Genomic DNA, 18,237 nt, shown 5'->3' with positions numbered 1-18,237 from the left:
GAAGAGATATTAATAGCTAATAGCGAAAAGGCGGAGGTGGAGGAGGAGGAGGAGGAGCATCTCTTCATTGAAAGGAAGTGTGTTTGTTGGTTGGATCTTTGCATCAATATACAGTCAGACTTTTATATAACACCATTCATATATAGCACTCATTCACTATAGCATCATTGGTCTGTGCTTATATTTATGGCTAAGCATGTTGTTATAACGCGAAGAGATATTAATAGCTAATAGCGAAAAGGCGGAGGTGGAGGAGGAGGAGGAGGAGCATCTCTTCATTGAAAGGAAGTGTGTTTGTTGGTTGGATCTTTGCATCAATATACAGTCAGACTTTTATATAGCACCATTCATATATAGCACTCATTCACTATAGCATCATTGGTCTGTGCTTATATTTATGGCTAAGCATGTTGTTATAACGCGAAGAGATATTAATAGCTAATAGCGAAAAGGCGGAGGTGGAGGAGGAGGAGGAGGAGCATCTCTTCATTGAAAGGAAGTGTGTTTGTTGGTTGGATCTTTGCATCAATATACAGTCAGACTTTTATATAACACCATTCATATATAGCACTCATTCACTATAGCATCATTGGTCTGTGCTTATATTTATGGCTAAGCATGTTGTTATAACGCGAAGAGATATTAATAGCTAATAGCGAAAAGGTGGAGGAGGAGCATCTCTTCATTGAAAGGAAGTGTGTTTGTTGGTTGGATCTTTGCATCAATATAATCTATACGTATAGGAACTGATTAATATTTGTCCTCTATAACAAAACTTCACTATAGCAGCTAAAATATGTTGGAACAAACATGGCTATTGTAGAGAGGTTTGACTGTAATTTATATATATTGGAACTGATTAATGATAATTAAGAAGACAATGCTAAGAAGTTCTATTATTGAAACTAATTAAGAACATAATCTTAGCAATTATTAACTTCGTTATGCAAGCTTCATGCTATTAAACAAAAAGGTCGAAAATATGTTCAAGATCTAGTACTAAATGCTAGCACATGCAAAAGAATCTTCACCACCTTTTGCAACGATTTTATATTTAGGCTTATTGATTTTATTAAGACCAATACATATGAATATTAAGATATGTATTAAGATTGAGATGTCTAAGTCCCAATACCGTATAGTAGGAGTGTACAAAGGAAACCAACAAATCGCATCAAACCGATAATCCGAGTCAAACCGAGAAAAAAAATCCGATTACGATTTGGTTTGATTTGATTTGGTGTTAGAAAAAAAACCCGACCATAATTGGTTTAATTTGGTTTTAATTAAAAAAAAGTCAAACCGAAACCATTAGAACAAAATATGATAAGGCCAATTTTTTTGTTAGTTGAATAGGCTTAGCAGATTTTTTTTGTCGAACAGAGAGTAAGTAATAATACTTCTCTTGTTCCTTTTGAAGGACTTTCTGTGTCCTTAGTAATAATAGTACCCCTGGTAATGCTGGGAAATTAATGGGAAAAAAAAAGTTCTCTCTTTTAATATATACATTACATGTATACAAGTTTTAAAAATTATTTTAAAATAATTATTGTAATGTAATTTATAAATATAATTTAAACTCTTTACTAGTTCTCTCTTTTAATGTATTCAAGCTTGGACTTAGAACTTTGAATGGTCATATATATTTTATAGCCCATAAAAGTTAGTAACTCAAATAAAGCTCAAAGCAAAATCAAATTAATACTAATGCTAACAAAAAATTCAATTCAAATACTAGAAACGACAATAGTAATGGATTTGTTTTTTTAGTTTTGCATTGATTTAGATAGTAAGAATGCATAACTCGCTTTTAATATTATTTATTCATGTAATTAATACGTAGTACTTATTAGTTGTACTTATTTTAACACGACTTAGTACTTTTAGATTATGTTTATTTTTGTTATGGCTTATTAATTAGCAATATTTATCTTATGTGATTTGTTGAGTATTTTAGTATAATCATGAATTATCTCATATTATTTTGTATTATTCTATTGGGTAACATCTTATATAGTTTTATCCTACTATGACCTAAGAAATATTAGAACACAAATTATAAATTTTATACTATGAAGATTTTATCGGGAAAAAATCCGAAAACCCCAAGAAAATAAAAAAAATCTAAGAAAAACCGTGATTGAAAAACCCGACTTTTGTTGGTTTGGTTTGGTTTATAAGTTTAAAAATTCGAGACAATTGGTTTGATTTGGTAATTGAAAAATTCGAACCAACCTGCCCCATGTACACCTTTACCGTATAGATATTAAGATGTGAATTAATTAGATCTGAATATGAAATGATTAATTGTTTAGTTTTTTTAATATTTGAATGTATATAGCTTATTTTTATTTAAGTTTAATAAATATAAAGTCTAAATTTAATACTAATTCATCTAATTCCATATCAATAAAATATAGCTGGAGGTGATAATGGCTAACAGTGGTTGATTATAGTGATGGCTACTACAACATAATCATTGGTCAACTATTCCATAGGAGGCATACCCATATAAATTAGGAACTTGTAACAATGTAATTCAGTATTAGCTACTAAGAATTAACAATTTAAATAATAAATACCTTAACTACATATCTCGAGTTCGAACCTTTAGTATAGACCCATTTTTATTAGGGCGCGATCCAGCATTGACATCCAGCTTTTATTAAATCTTTTAATTAAGTAATTTTTTTATAATTTAGGTTATCTATTTGTATTGAAAAAGCAATTGAGCAACACATTAGGAGTAGAGAGACGAAGGTTTTCATGTTGGAGAGGAACCTTCAACATCTATATCATCGTCACTCGATTTCTATCAATCTTTCTACTGTGAATCATAAGTTATTATTATTTTATTATTGTTATTACTTTAAATATGAGTAGTTAAACTCATTATCTAGAATTTTTATGGAGCCGTTAGTTGAATTCTTTGATTATTCTTTCAATTAATCGAGCCATTTTATTCCCGTTTGTTCAACTATGTGTTAATTGTTATTAAATTGAAGACCTCTCAATTAAACGCGTCATTATATCATATTTTACTTGGAACAAATTATAAGATTATGTCGGCACTTCCAGAAATTTTCTTTTCATTCTCTCATCTTTTCTTTTTTTAGATAATTCTTCGACATCCTTTTAAGCGAAATCTATCATTTCCAGCTGAAGTCTTTTAGTAACTTAAAAAATATTGGAAAAAAAATATTCAGTTCAACAATTCCAAAGTAGTATCAACTAAGAATTCCTTTTTTCATATCCTTCCATGCCGCCTCAACCATTTCCTGAAATTTATTCATTGCCTCTTTTATTGATACACACATAATCTCTCATGCAACACTTAATCCATGTTGTAATTTTGTTTACCCGTAAACCGGTATAGTTGAATTTATACGTAGTTTCTAGACAAGTAACCTAATTTAATCCTGAAATAATAAAATAATTGAAGAATTATACAATACTTAGGCTTAAAATGTAGATAAAACGGCAGAGATGACAATTTCAGGAACAAGATTTCCGGGCACAACAATGATGAGATCAAAAAACGAGAAAGTAAGATTGTATTAAGCTTTGTATAGAATGTAGTGTAAGTTAGCCAGAAGATTCATGTCCCTTATAATAATAACTAGGCTCACTCTTTATAGTTGTATCTAGGGAAGGAGGTCTTAGGATCGTGCTCTCCTTTAATGTCCATTATGAGGTTATAGATGAAGATGTAACGGTGAACATAAATGCCAAATTCTCTGTAACAGACTGTCTCTCTTAATGCTGCAGAATATTCTTTATTAAATGCTATCGGGCGCAGAACATTTAATATACCTTTATGAACGTTATCCCTTCCATGACAATCAGAATAGCTGCGTTCGATCTTCGGCAATTCCCGTCTTGGATTCCACGTGTCTTTTCTTTAGATGATCACGTGTCATATCATATTTTACCCTATACAGATAGTCCCCTTACTTTCCGATGACATAATTTTGTGTTACCGGAAAGTTGGTAGAAATACTCTTTTGGCGGGAATTACTATAACTCCCTCTGAAGGCTTCTGATGATTGATTAGATGCACATCTCTCCGCATTTAACGCCCCAAACACACGTCATCCACGATTCAGCACAACTTTTGCCGATTATCGAGGTAATCATGGCAATGAATCTAGCCACCAAAATTTTACCTATACGCATCATTATTTTCCTTTGCACTTCATAATTTCTCGAGCTTCTGATTTGCATCTTTGTTCTCCATCTTTTCTCTAATTCTCTTCAAACAAAAACCTTTTCCTTTTTCTTATCAATGGTGTCTTCTTCCAAGTGTGCTGGTTCTTCAAAGAACAAGAACAAAGTCGAGGACTCTGCTCCTCCAACGGTGGTTCCATCATCCCAAGAAGACTCAGTACCAGAAAGGACTTAACAGATAAATCCCTGACTGTTAACCCTCGTACATGGGTTGTTAGTAAGTACCCTTCTTCCATTCATCATTTCAGTATTCCTGCTATGAAGGAAGACTACCGCTGCCATGAGTTGGATAACATTGCTCCTGATCTATCGGAGTGAATGACCCTTCCCAAGGAAGGTTTTACATACTTTTACACGTATCCTTTTACTTTGGGTGCATTTTCTTTGAGTGGAAAGCTTAATTCCACGATTGCGGAATTTTGCCTTCGCTACCAAGTGTGTTTGGCACAGGTAAGTCCTTCAGTGTGGAGGACAATCGCCTGCCTTCGGCGCTTGTACCAGGAGACTAGAGAAAATCTAATATTAGCTTGTATAATGAATTTCTACTCCCCCAAGAATTTCTGTGGAGGTATGATAAACCTCTGCAAACGTGGTCACCATGCTCTGTTGACTAGCATGGATGAAGATAACGATTGTGGGTGGACGGAACAGTTCGTTGCAGTTGCCACCAATAATATTATTCCAACAATGACTTCATCCTTTCCGGCCGCTTGGAACTGCACTCGTCAGATCTTTATTTAATATATTTTCTTTCACTAAATATTCTTTTATGGTCATATTGACTCTTCACCCCTCGCATGTTTCAGTAACTAGATGGATCCCACCGGTGGTGGAAGTCTTGGACCAGTGAGTTCAGAAGATTTTGGACATTACGACGCCCGAAACTCGTTTGTGGAAAGAATTGACCCTTAAATACGGGTGGAATGCCAAAAATCAAGGTAATTTTAACTTACCTTGCTTCCATTTTTTATGTTAAGAACTTGGTTGAACCCTTCTAGCTTGTTCATGAAATTAGGTCTACCTACGAGCTCTATTTCTGTCCCCAAGGAGGACGTCTTGGCTGATCCTGCTGATGCAGCAAGGCTGCTTCAGGAGGCACTTACTTGAACAGGTATCTCCAGGCCCGTTTCGGGCGCAAACACTTCTTTATGGAGTCCCCGGCCAAAGGATAAACAACCAAAGAGAAGACGCTCCTCCGTGGACAGGGAAAAGAATAAGAGGGCAAAGACTGATGCCCCCGAGTCATCTCCGAAAGAGATGGTGAATGGTCCTCCTTCTGGGATGGTCATAGACACTATGATGATTTATGATGATGAAGAAGCTAGTGATGAGGGAGCTTCTCTACGTATAAGGCGACGATCCTCATCATCTCAACAGGATACTCGACCTATTGAGACACTCACACCAACCGAGGACGATGTCTAGGCACTTTGGGGAGAGTTTGATTTGGTAGATAATGCCAACTCCCATTTTTGGGCCCCAATTGTTATGTCCGGTACTGCAAGGCTGAGTACCGGATCCTTGCCGTCTTTGGTTGGAGAGCATCCATCCACCAGCACTGCATTTGACGCAACTGCTTCTCACCCTTCGACTCCATCAGCTTCATCTACATCTTCACCAACATTAACAACTACTACATCACTTCAACTTTCATCCATTCTTTCACTAGCAACTTCTACATCATCTCCGCCGACCATACCTTACCACGGAAAGGGTGTTCCTCTTCCCCAGTCCCTAGTTCATGGGAATTTGGGGCAAAATTATGTTGCCCTTTCTGAAGATCCACAGAGGAAGAGGAATATTACCCTTCTGGTCTCTACCGGGTGCAACCTGCTTTCCCGGCTGGTGGAACTTGCGTACTATCTGAAGCCTTTGGCTTCAGAGAAGGATTGGGAAAAGATTCAAGCACTCTCGGGAAAGTGTTTGTTGAACAATGCCATGCATAGTGCCGCAGCGGTGCGTTCCTTTCTTCCTTTGTTACTTCTTCAACTTTTGTATGAATGTATTCTAAGTTTTACTTCTCTTGTTTTGTAGGACAACTCTCTTGCATCCAAGGGCCTTCAGAGGTTGATTCGTGAGAAGGAGGAACTTACTTATGAGCGGAATCAACTTTTGGTGGAACGGGACCAGTCTGTTCTCCGCCTCTTGAAACTGGAAACCAAAGCTACTGAAGTCGTTGTTTTGTAGGCTCATTTGCAGCAAAGTCAGCAAGAGGTGGTAACCCTTAGCCAAGAAATTGGCCCTCTAAGGGTTAGATTTGATGAAGCCAAGGCCAAGCTGAAGTCCAAGACATTGTTCTTGCTTCAACCGAGCGCGAGGCTTCTACTACCGAAAAAATGACTGACTTAGAAGCAACATTGAACTCCAAAATTGAAGAGCTTGCTGCTGTGGGGGTGAAACATGCCCAGTTGGAAGAGAAGTACATGAAAACTATTGAGCATAACAGGCTTTTTAGTTTAAGTGTCTGTGACCTTGATGTTAGCCTCAGATTTGTTAGGTCCGCCCGGGAAAGCCTTTCTGCCGAGGTTACCCAACTCAAAGAAGAACTTAAGCGCCGAGCGGCTTCCTTCGTTGTTGAAAAAACTTACGACAACAAGAGGAGAAAACCTTGGAAGAGTCTAAAGTAGGGTTCATTGACTTTGATGCTGAAATTGCTAAGGCCTGAGAGCTTGAGTTAGCTGCTAAAAATGAACTCCCCGAGCAGTCTGATGCTCCTGGTTCTTCTAGTTCTGTTCCGAGTTTTCGGAAACTAAAGAGGTATCGGAGGGCGAACAATGTTGAGGACCAAACTGGGGAAAATATCGAGTCATCGGTGGACCCACCTACTTCTCCCGGGATGCAGACACTTCTCTTCCTCATGGTTTTGGAGATACTGCAGTTTAGCTTTTCTTTTCTTTTTCCCATTTTGTACTTTTACCATTTTGGCATGTTCTTATAAATAAAGACATATTTTTGCTCAAGTATTGTTTGAGTCTTACTTTCATTTGAATAAACATTTGCATTTGCTTAAGAATTCTGCGCACGTTTTTCTGTTCGCGCGTTACTATGTGTAATCTCGGATGCATTTTCCTCGAAGCACTTTGGTTCTGAGCATTTTCCCTTTTACGTGAGGGTTTCTATAAGTATTTGTGCAAGTTTACTTTTTGCGTCCTTTCGTGTATGTCTTTGGGTGCATTTTTCCTCGAAGGCATTTTGATCCGGACATAAATTTTTCCAAAACCAACCCTTTAACGTGAGGGTTTCCATAAGAGAGGGCCCTCTTATGTTTAAAGTGCTCTTGAAGATGACGTATCTTGTTCATTACGAGACTAACATTTGAAATGCTTGTTTAACTTTCAAATGACAAAGTTAGTTCATTGTTCAGACAAGAAACAAGATAAAAATAAAAGGATTTCATTTCATATAATTCCTTCTATTTTCAAAGTACACAAGCATTTATTATGCTAAAAAGAAATTGACATTACTTGTAGCTATCTTGTACAACTTATTGCTACAGGGCTAGCTGTGCAATCCCAGGCCCCTATGATGTATTTTGTTTCCGGATTTTCATTTTTCGGTTGATGTGGTAGTCAATGTTGTTGTATCCTCATACCATCCCCCCAGTGTTCGAATGCGAAGAATGCAAATTGGAACACTGGAAGTCTTGTGCCTTTAAAGAGTCCATCAATGAATTACTATATAATCCTTATCTCGGCAACACACCTTACTTTCCCTTAGGAATCCATGCTATCGAGCAAAAGACTATCTAATAATCCTCTTGTGGTTTGTGCTCATGAACGATCGGGTAACCTTTGTTCGGTAGCAAACTTAACGTCCCAATGAGAATTTTCTATCGAGCCAAAGATTATCTAACAGTCCTCGAGTGGAAGCTTGTTTGTTTGCCTTACTATCAAAGGTCTTATTGTTGCTGCCTTCGTAGTATGCTTTCTATCGCTGCCTCATGAAAATCCTTGCCAAAAAAATCCAATTGGGACAAAAACTGAATGAAGGGAAAAAGAGTGCAGAACATACTTTCCACTTAGATAATGTTCATTAGCAATAATATTTTTTGAGGTGTACCACGTTCTAGTTGCTAGGCAACTTATCTCCATTATGGTTCTCCAACTCGTATGAACCTTTCCTAGTAATAGCCAAAATCCGCTAGGGACCTTCTCACATTGGACCCAGCTTCCCCGCATTGAGCTCCCGGGCATTTTGAGTTACTTTCCTCATAACCAAATCTCCTACTTTAAAATAACGGAGGTTGGCTCTTCGATTATAATATCGCTCCATTCTCTGCTTTTGAGCTTCCATTCTTACACGCGACATGTCCCTGCGTTCCTCGAGTAGTTCGAAGTTGATTAACATTGCTTCGTTATTCGATTCTTCATCTACCCGGAAATATCTCAAAGTGGGTTCACCCACTTCCATCGGGATTAAAGCTTCAGTACCGTACACAAGGGAAAAAGGAGTTTCTCCCATGCTTGACTTGGTCGTTGTTCTGTAGGCCCATAGAACTCCAGGCAATTCTAGGGTCATTTGCCTTTTTCCACTTCCAACCTTTTTATTGAGGTTTTAAATAATCACTTTGTTCATTGACTCCGCTTGGTCGTTCGTGCTCGGATGATAAGGAGAATATGTGATCCTCTTTATCTTCAAATCATCGAGGAACTTTGTAACTTTTGCACCAATAAACTGTGGTCCATTGTCGCATGATATCGCTTTTGGTATTCCGATTCTGCAAATTATATTTTCCCATAGGAATCGACCACTTCGTGTTCTCTGATCTTTTGATAAGGACATGCTTCCACCCATTTAGAAAAATAGTCAGTCAGAATTACAAGAAACCTTACCTTTCCGGGAGCCGGTGGCAGCAGTCTGACAATTTCCACCCCTCATTTCATGAACGGCCATGGGGACAGAACCGAATGTAAGGGTTCTGTCAGTTGATGTACTAGTGGTGCGTAGCGTTGGCACTTATCATATTTTCATACGAAGTCTTTAGCATCTTTTTCCATGCTAGGACAGTAATATCCTTCTCGTACCAACTTCAACACCAAAGAATCAGCGCTCGAGTGGTTGTCGCATATCCCTTCATGGACTTCTCTCATGACATAATTAGCTTCTGTCGCTCCTAAGCACCAGGCCAGTGGGCCTTGTAAGGATTTTCTATACAATTGGCCTCTCTTGAAGCTATAAGCTTTGGCGCGTAATGCCCGTGATGCTTTGGGGTCTTCGAGCAACTTCCCGTGCTCGAGATAGTCAATTATTTCATTTTTCCAGTTCGAGACCAAACTAGTCAAATTCACCTCATAGTAACCATCTGTATCCAGGACTGAGTCATCAATTGTACTACCATCCCGAACTCCGATCCCTTTATTTCCGTCGATGATCCCAAGTTTTCCAATGCATCTGCTTCCGTGTTATCCTCCCTCTTGATATGAGTAATTAACCACTATCGAAATCACGCCAACAGGGCCTGGACCTTTACTACATAGTATTGTATACGTTCTTCTTTAGTGTCAAAGATCCTGTAGACCTGATTTACCACTAGCTGCGAGTCATATTTGATTTTGATGACCTCAGAGTCAAGTCCCTGGGCCAATTCGATCCCTGCAATCAAAGTTTCGTACTCTGCTTCTTTGTTAGTTAAAGGGATCGTTCTGATGGCTTGCCTTAAGGTATACCCCGAAGGCGTGATTAAGACTATTTTGAGTCCGAGCCCTTTTATGTTTGAAGCTTCATCCGTAAATAAGGTACACATCCCTGATGTCGATTCCGACACCATTACTGCCTCCTTGGTTGCTAGAAGCAGTAGTCTCGGACTAAAATCGGCCACAAAGTCAGCTAAGATTTGTGACTTAATTGTAGTCCTTGATTTATATTCTATGTCGAACTCACTTATTTCAGCGGCCCATTTGTCCAATCTACCCGAGATCTCGGGTTTATGGAGGATGTTGCGCAAAGGGAAAGTAGTCACCACAACTATCGGGTAGAATAGGAAGTAGGGCCAGTTTTTCCAAATGTGGGTAGCGAGTTTCTGCCCCCGTTATAATTTTATTAACGTCATAAATGGGAGATTTCTTACCTTCATCCTCCCGGACTAAAACCGCACTTACCGCAACTTCTGAAACCGCGAGATAAAATAGCAATGTTTCACCTTCTTTTGGTTTTAAAAGAAACGGAGGGCTTGATAGGTGCCTCTTCAACCCTCAAGGCTTGTTGGCACTCTGGTGTCATTTGAAATTATTTTTCTTTTTGAGCAGTGCGAAGAAGCGATGACATTTTTTCAATGACGAGGAAATGAACCTGCTCAAAGCTGATAATCTCCATGTGAGCCTTTGGACTTCTACTACGTTCGACAATTGATCCGGGATATCCTTTATGGCCTTGATTTGTCGGGGTTTACCTCAATTCCCCTTTGTGAGACCAGAAATCCTAGAAACTTACCGGAGCTGAACCCGAACGCATATTTCTTAGTATTAAGTTTCATGTTATGTTTCCACAGGATGTCGAATGTTTCTTGAAAATGCTTAAAGTGGTCACCTGCATGCAAATACTTAATGAGCATATCGTCTATATAAACTTCAATAGTTTTTCCTATTTTCTTTTCGAACATCTTATTCAGGAGTCGTTGATAAGTGGCTTTGGCGTTTTTCAGCCTGAAGGGCATCACATTGTAACAATATGTAACCAAATTCGTTATAAACGAAGTTTTTTCCTGATCTTCCGGGTTCATCTTGATTTGGTTATACCCAAAATAAGCATCAAGGAAACTCATTAACTCGTGCCCGGCCATGACATCAATTATTTGATCGATATTTGGCAGTGGGAATAAGTCTTTCGGGCACACCTTGTTAAGGTCTTTATAGTCTATACACATGCGAAATTTATTATTCTTCTTAGGAACTACTACTATATTATCTAGCCAATCTAGATATCTTACCTCTCGGATCGAACCGATATTAAGCAAGCGGGTTACCTCTTCTTTGACGAATTTGTTTTTGGCCTCGGAAATAGGGCATTTCTTTTGTCTTACTGGAGGTATGTTGGGATCCAAGCTCAACTTGTGTACAGCTACCTCCATCGAGATACCTGTCATATCCTTGTGCGACAATGCAAAACAATCGGTATTAAATTTAAGGAATCCAATAAAATCAGACCTTAGCCCCGGGTGCAATCCTGTTCCCAATGGAATTTTCTTTCTAGGAATTCTTCAAACAATGCAACTCGCTCAAGTTCTTCTGCCGTGGACTTCGTTGCGTCTATCTCTGCTGGAGCTTGGAAATATCTCGGCACCTGATAATGTTCCGGCAACACTATTACCGGGCTAACTTCTTCTAGCTCGGGAGTATATGTCGGTTCCTGTAATTGATACGCTGCATATTTTTACCTTTGCTACTGGAAACCAAAATTGTATTCATCTCCCTTGCTTCCGGTTGATCGCCCCTTATCTCTTGATTCCTTCGGGCATTGGAAACTTCAGAAATTGGTGATATGTTGAGGGTACAGCTTTTATCTCGTGTAACCATGGCCTTCCCAGGATGATATTGTATCCCATGTCACCATCTACTACTTCGAAGAGAGTTTTTTTCATTACTCTTTCGGCGTTTGTGAGCAGCAAAATCTCTCCCCAGGTCTTCATGCTCGCAAGGTTGAATCCAACGAGGAGCTTTGTGGTCGGAATAATGCTTCCGGTGAGTTTATCTTGCTCCAATACTCTCCATTGTATGATATTAGCCGAACTTCTTGGATCCACTAGAACACGTTTAATCTTAAAGTCTAACACATTTAAAGAAATTACCAGTGCAACGTTGTGTGGTAGCAGCAATCCATCTGCGTCCTCCACCGTGAAAGTGATATCATCTTCCCGAAGCTTTTTACTATGAGTTATTGATACTTTTGTCTTCTTTGTTGCCGAAAATGTGACCCCGTTAATCTCATTTCCTCCGAAGTTCATATTGATCGTTTGGCGTGGGGGTTCTTCTCCTACTTTAGAGGGTTCCCCGTTGTCTCTGTTACGACCATAATTATTCTTAGCTCGACCTCTCAAGAATTCTCTGAGATGACCATTCTTTAATAGTATTGCCACTTCTTTCCAGAGGTATCGGCAGTCCCTTTTTCGGTGGCCGTTTGTTCCATGGTATTCACACCATAAGTTGGGATCTCTCTGGCTGGAATCAGATCTCATAGGTCTCAGGAATTGTACTTCTTTGATATTTCTCATGGCTGACACCAACTCCACTATACTGCAATGAATTTATATTCTGATAACTTGGGGTAAGAAAGATCCTGAAACCCCGACGTTTCTTTATCCTGAAGTGATTTATTGTCTTAACCACGATCGGTCCCTCTATCAATGGTGAACTTGTTTGTTGTATGGAAGTTTCTTCCACAGCCTTCGGTCCGCTCGTAAGGCAAAAATTGGCCCCTCGAAGTCCGTCTATCTGTGTCGTAGATTTTTCTGTGTTCTTTTATCGTCCTTTGGCCGACAATGTAGAACCAACCTGGTCATCTTCCATCCTTATCTTTGACTCGTACTGGTTGTGGAAATCTGCCCAAGTTGTTGCTTGAAACCCAAGCAGGCTTTCTTTCAACTTCCAGGAAGCATTTGAGCTTCTCGGATTCAGTCCTTTAGTGAATGTTTCAGCTGCCCGTTCATTCGGGACAGCCGAGAGGAACATTCTTTCTTTCTGGAATTGGGTAACGAACTCTCGTAATCATTCGGATTCTCCCTGTGTGATCCTGAATATATCGGCTTTCCCGGCTTGTACTTTTCTGGCCCCGGCATGAGCTTTGATAAAGAATCTGCGAGCATCTCAAAGGAACCTATGGAATGCTCGGGTACTAATGAATACCACATTAGAGCTCCAGTCGTGAGAGTTTCTCCAAATTTCTTTAGCAACACAGATTCAATTTCGTGAGGAGATAAATCATTTCCTTTTACCGTCGTGTGTAGGTGGTAATATGCTCATGTGGGTCTGAAGTCCAGTCATACTTTGACACATCAGGCATATTTAACCGCTTTTAGTTTTGGTGCCGCCCTCGGCTTGTACGTCAATTGAGTATACTTTTTCGAGTCTTGGCCTTTCAATACTAGTGGCGCGCCCAGGATTTGTTCCATGCGAGCGTTTACTTTCCTCATAAACCGTAAAAGTTTATTCTTGAATGGGTCGTTCTCGTTATTAAGATCGGATCCGCTCCCCCAAGAGCCGTCGAAGCCAACTTCACCCCTGGGAGTGTTGTTATCGACTCTCTGCATTGTTTGGTTTGCGGGAACACCGGGAGGAATTGGATCTCGTATGTTTGCATTATTCGAAGCCCCCGATAGCGCCTACTTTAACTTTGTCATAACTTTATCCTGCCGCGTGAGATGGCCTAAAATGATCGTATGTTGCTCTTACAGGACCCTCACCGCATCAATGACATACTCTTGATCAGCATCATCGAGAGTCGTCTCCCGAACCTATTGAGGGTACTGCTTGTCATGCACCAGCGTGGAGCCATTCCCCTTATTACGGGTGTCATTAGTTGAATCCTCGAAATAAGGTTGATCCCCTAGAATTTCAGGGTTATGAATGTTGTTAACAGTATTATCTGCCATTTTTGTGATATTTTCTAAGAAAAATAATCAAATCACGTTAGTGAAAAAGGCAAGGATTAATTTAACTGCACGGTTGTCTAGTCCCTATGGTTGGCGCCAAACTATTTAACCGTAAAGCAGTACAGTTGAATTTATACGTAGTTTCTAGACAAGTAAACTAATTTGATCGTGAAATAATAAAATAATTGAAGAATTATACAATACTTAGCCTTAAAATGTAGATGAAACAGCAGAGATGACAGTTCCGGGAACAAGATTTCCGGGCACGACAATGATGAGATCAAAAAGAGAGAAAGTAATATTGTATTAAGTGTTGTATAGAATGTAGTGTAAGTTAGCCAGAAAATTCGTGTCCCTTATAATAATAACTGGGCACACTGTTTATAGTTGTGTCTAGGGAAAGATGTCCTAGGATCGTGCCCTTCTTTAATGTCCATTATGAGGGTCATAGATGAAGATGTAATGATGAACATAAATTCCAAATTATATGTAATGGATCGTCGCTCTTAATGCTGCAGAATATTTTTTATTAAATGTTACCGGACGCAGAGCATTTAATATACCTTTATGAATGTTATCCCTTCCGGTGACAAGCGGAATAGCTACGTTCGGTCTTCAGCCATCCCCGTCTTGGGTTCCACGTGTCTTTCCTTTAAATGATCACGTGTCATATCATATTTTACCCTATACAAATTTTTCCCCTACTTGCTCAACCTGAAAATTCAGATAGATTAAGGGTTAGCTTTTATATTGCCTCAATTATTGTTGCAACACTTTGTTCAAATCTCATTTAATAATATAAATTCGTGATATACAACTCATATCTAATGTGTTGCCAATGTCATCAATAACTCGACATATTATCACGCTAGCTTTAGGAATTTTAGGATTCTTTGACAATCACTCAAAATTCTGCTCCATAGCAGACTTTATGCCCAAATAGGATGTTGTCGCGAGGAAGTAATGAGTGATAGTTGCTAGTGCATAACTTACGTATTCAAAAATAGGTTACATGTATCCTTCAATAATTCATTTTGTCTCTACATTATAAATTCATTACTGCTTGTGTTATCTGTGAACACCAAACATATGAATTCAAGTGTTAGAAAAATTCAATTGGACTGTTTCAAGTTTATGATCACTTAAAGTTATAGGCAAAGTAAAACAAAGTAAGAAATGAATTAAGGATGGTTAGGTCGCTCATACATACTCTTTCTTTTGCATGGTGGACAACAAGAGATCTTCCATCACCAAAATATTCCTTCTCATAATCTTCTTAAATTTTAGAAGAGCTTTACAACTGACTTTCTTGTAATCGTGGAGCTAATCTAGCTAAAATTGCCGAACTTGGATGTCTTAGCCGACGATGCCAAAAGTTTGGAGAGAATCAAACACTGGAAAGAGAAGAGTGAGATGAATCAACTAGACCACCGAAAGGCTAAGAGAGAGTATACAGAGGTCCAGAGCTATTTCATCGATGAAGGAGCCTCTTCGTCGGGAATTTCTTAATAGACAAACCAAAAGGATCAAATTCAATAGAACAACTATTATTTGAGACAAATTTACGAACACTTAGTAAATTAGCAAAAAGGTGAGGAGCAATTAGAATATCCTTAAGAGAAAAGACGGAATGAGGAGTAAAAAGTGTATCATGCCCTGTATAGGAGATAGGAAGTCGAGTACCATTACCCACAGTTACATGATCGGAGCCATTATATGGATGAATGGATGATAAAATGGATACATTTAGGTCTTGTGAGAAGAAACTCCATTATCCACAAATCAAGAGGCATCACCTGGCGGAGCATGAGACGAGAAAGAAGAACTAGACTGAACATCTGAAACAAAAGCTTTAGAAACCAATAATGAGCAATCACGAGCAGTATGGTAGGGCTAATAGCAAAGTTGACAAGAAATAATTCCATGAATGGTTGGAGAGGAAAATAACGAAGCTTGACTGCAAAAGGGCGGAGGACCTAATATCGAGGGAAGTCAGAGGCGAGCAGAAAATTGTTGAGGGGCAACGTTAAAGGATTTTGAGAATCCTTGATCATGTAAGGCCTCTACCATGCCCACCATTAAAATCTCGGCCATCGTTATTTTGTGATAATAGGTAAATTGGACTATAATTATGCCCTAAAAAATCACCTTCTTGTATAGTTTTTTATGGTAAAAAGTGATAACAAAATGCTCTGATTAGTGCTTTTCATGCTTTGCAGGCTATATACAATAAAAAAAGTCTATGGAGTACTTTTGGGATCAATTATGGAGAAAAAGAGGTCAATCTTATAATATCCGCTAAGTGCACCACGCGAAGGCAGCAAAACCAGAACTGAAGATGGACTGCAGCGGTCCCGGCGTAACCGTGGTCGGACCGAGGCAGAACACTGTTGCAGATTCTGAAGGCCACTCTGGCCGTTGTCCTGGCGTAACCGCGGTACCGCGGCAGGACGCGTAAATTTCAGGGACTGAAGTGCAAAACACAGGATTTTTAGCCCAAAACCCTATATTAAACAAGAGAACTTGCCCAAGGGAGGGGGGGAATGTTTGAGAGAGTACTTTGGCAAGAAGAACAAGTGTGAGAGATCACCCAAAACATCTTGGTTTCTTCTTCTCTTTATTTTTCTTGCAATTTTAATCATGAATATTTTCATAGTTTATTTACCCATTGTCATGAGTAGCTAAATCCTTTGTCTAGGGTTTTGATGGAACCTATTGAAGGATGAACTTCTTGATTATGTTAATATAGTTTGCCAGTTTAATCTCTATTTGTTCAACTACGTGTTTGTTATAGTTAATTGACAGGATCCTCAATTAGATGTGCTTATTTAGTGTGCATAACTCGGGAGAGAGTGCATATTTAGGAAATTGTTGAACAACATCACTCCCAAAGTATAAGAGGGATCGATAACTGTGGGTTTAAAGGCGTGATTAGGGATAACGAAGTCTTGGGTGCAATCTAAAGTGAACTGTAATAAACAAGCCAGCTAGCGTATCTCGGGAGAGTGCGTTTAGTAAATTATCGTGATTATTCGAGAGAGATTCACGGTGAAAAGAGTGTTCATGATTGATAGAATGTGTTGGTAAATCTATATGAAACATAAGCAGAAGAGATTCCATCAATAGGGGAAATCACTACTTTAGAACCTTCTCATTATTGTTCACAGCTTAAGCATAGTTAGTTTACAACTGTTGATTGACTTCAATCTTAGTTATTAAATATACCATCAACTGTTATTGACAACGTTTGGGGAAGTTGATTCTAAAGAATTTAGTAAGTCCTACAAAAGTAATTGATAGGTTAATTCTCTGTGAATTCGACTCTGGGCATAAATACTCAGGTTATATTTGCAACGTCCGCATTGTCCTTTTTATAAGGCATAGTTGGGCATGATCAAATTTTGGCGTCGTTGCCAGGGAATTAACGGTGTTATCAATTACAATTGAAAGAAGTACAAAAATTCTTATTGTAGTCATTTTTCTCTATACCCAATTTTTACATTGAAATTTTAACGTTTGTTGACTTGGTTGGACAGGTGCATGCCTAGAAACTCATCGAGATCTGGTAAAGTATTTGAAGCATTATCAGATCCCGAGAAAGTTTTCAAGGCCTTGAACTGGGCTAATCGGAAAAACAAACAATAACCAATAACTGCACAGTTCGAAACAGTCATGGGGGATCACGAGGCAAACCCAGCGGTACCAATAGTTCTAGAGGCTGCTCTCTATGACTGGGCACAACCCGCAGCTGAAAATTTGTAAACAGCCATTGTAGTTCCGCAGATACAGGCTGAGTCATTCCAAATTACAAATAACATGATGCACTTGTTGCAGAACAAGGGACTATTTTCGGGGTCGCAAGTCGAAGATCCTCAGCAGCACTTGAAGAACTTCCTATCTATCTGCAAGACCCAAAGGTAGCCCAACGTAACTCCTGAAGCAATTAAGCTGTTATTGTTTCCATTTTCAGTGACAGGAGCTGCCCAGATCTGGCTAAACTCACTCCCCATAAATTCTATAACAACTTGGGATGAGTTGGTCAAGCAATTCCATAACAAGTTCCACCCACCCAACAAAACTGCTTAACAAATTGACGAAATTTTGAGCTTTAAACAGAAACCAATGGAGACACTACATGAGACATGGGAGCGTTTTAAGGGAATGTTGGTTATATGTCCACACCATGGTATTCTAGATCAGATGTTGGGACAACGGTTTTACATGGGATTGTCAGATAGCATGAAGAACATCATGGATGCCTCAGCTGGTGGGGCATTCCTGAGCAAAATATAGAGAGAAGGTCAGAGTCTGATTGACAAGATGGCATAGAATTCGGGATGGACAATCAGGAACGCACCCATCACTCCAGTGGTGCACTCAGTGCCTTTTGATCCATCAAATTCTGTGGCTGAAAATATGGCTACCTT

The 18,237-nt window shown here is 39.0% G+C and overlaps 2 protein-coding genes and 1 non-coding gene across 3 annotated transcripts; all 3 read right to left on the bottom strand.

Annotated features, from left to right (window-relative positions):
• Positions 1-8,379: 8,379 nt before the first annotated feature.
• On the bottom strand, positions 8,380-8,745 carry LOC138877193 (uncharacterized). The gene has a single exon (XM_070156785.1). It carries the CDS (start codon positions 8,743-8,745, stop codon positions 8,380-8,382), a length of 366 nt encoding a protein of 121 aa, XP_070012886.1.
• A 2,911-nt stretch (positions 8,746-11,656) lies between these two features.
• Positions 11,657-12,433, bottom strand: LOC104212136 (uncharacterized). Its single transcript, XM_009761332.1, has one exon. The coding sequence runs from the start codon at positions 12,431-12,433 to the stop codon at positions 11,657-11,659; it is 777 nt and encodes a 258-aa protein (XP_009759634.1).
• A 5,460-nt stretch (positions 12,434-17,893) lies between these two features.
• On the bottom strand, positions 17,894-18,000 carry LOC138878840 (small nucleolar RNA R71). Its single transcript, XR_011402613.1, has one exon. It is a non-coding gene; the product is annotated as a small nucleolar RNA R71 (small nucleolar RNA).
• Positions 18,001-18,237: the final 237 nt, after the last annotated feature.

The sequence above is a fragment of the Nicotiana sylvestris genome, chromosome 9 (genome assembly GCF_000393655.2).
Source record: "Nicotiana sylvestris chromosome 9, ASM39365v2, whole genome shotgun sequence".
Lineage (NCBI taxonomy): Eukaryota > Viridiplantae > Streptophyta > Magnoliopsida > Solanales > Solanaceae > Nicotiana > Nicotiana sylvestris.
The sequence above is the reverse complement of the archived record's forward strand: the minus strand, read 5'-3'. Positions and strand labels throughout refer to the sequence as shown.

Coding starts and splice junctions, on each gene's coding strand:
- LOC138877193 (XM_070156785.1), bottom strand. CDS start 8,745: ATGACCCTAGAATTGCCTGGAGTTCTATGGGCCTACAGAACAACGACC.
- LOC104212136 (XM_009761332.1), bottom strand. CDS start 12,433: ATGAGAAATATCAAAGAAGTACAATTCCTGAGACCTATGAGATCTGAT.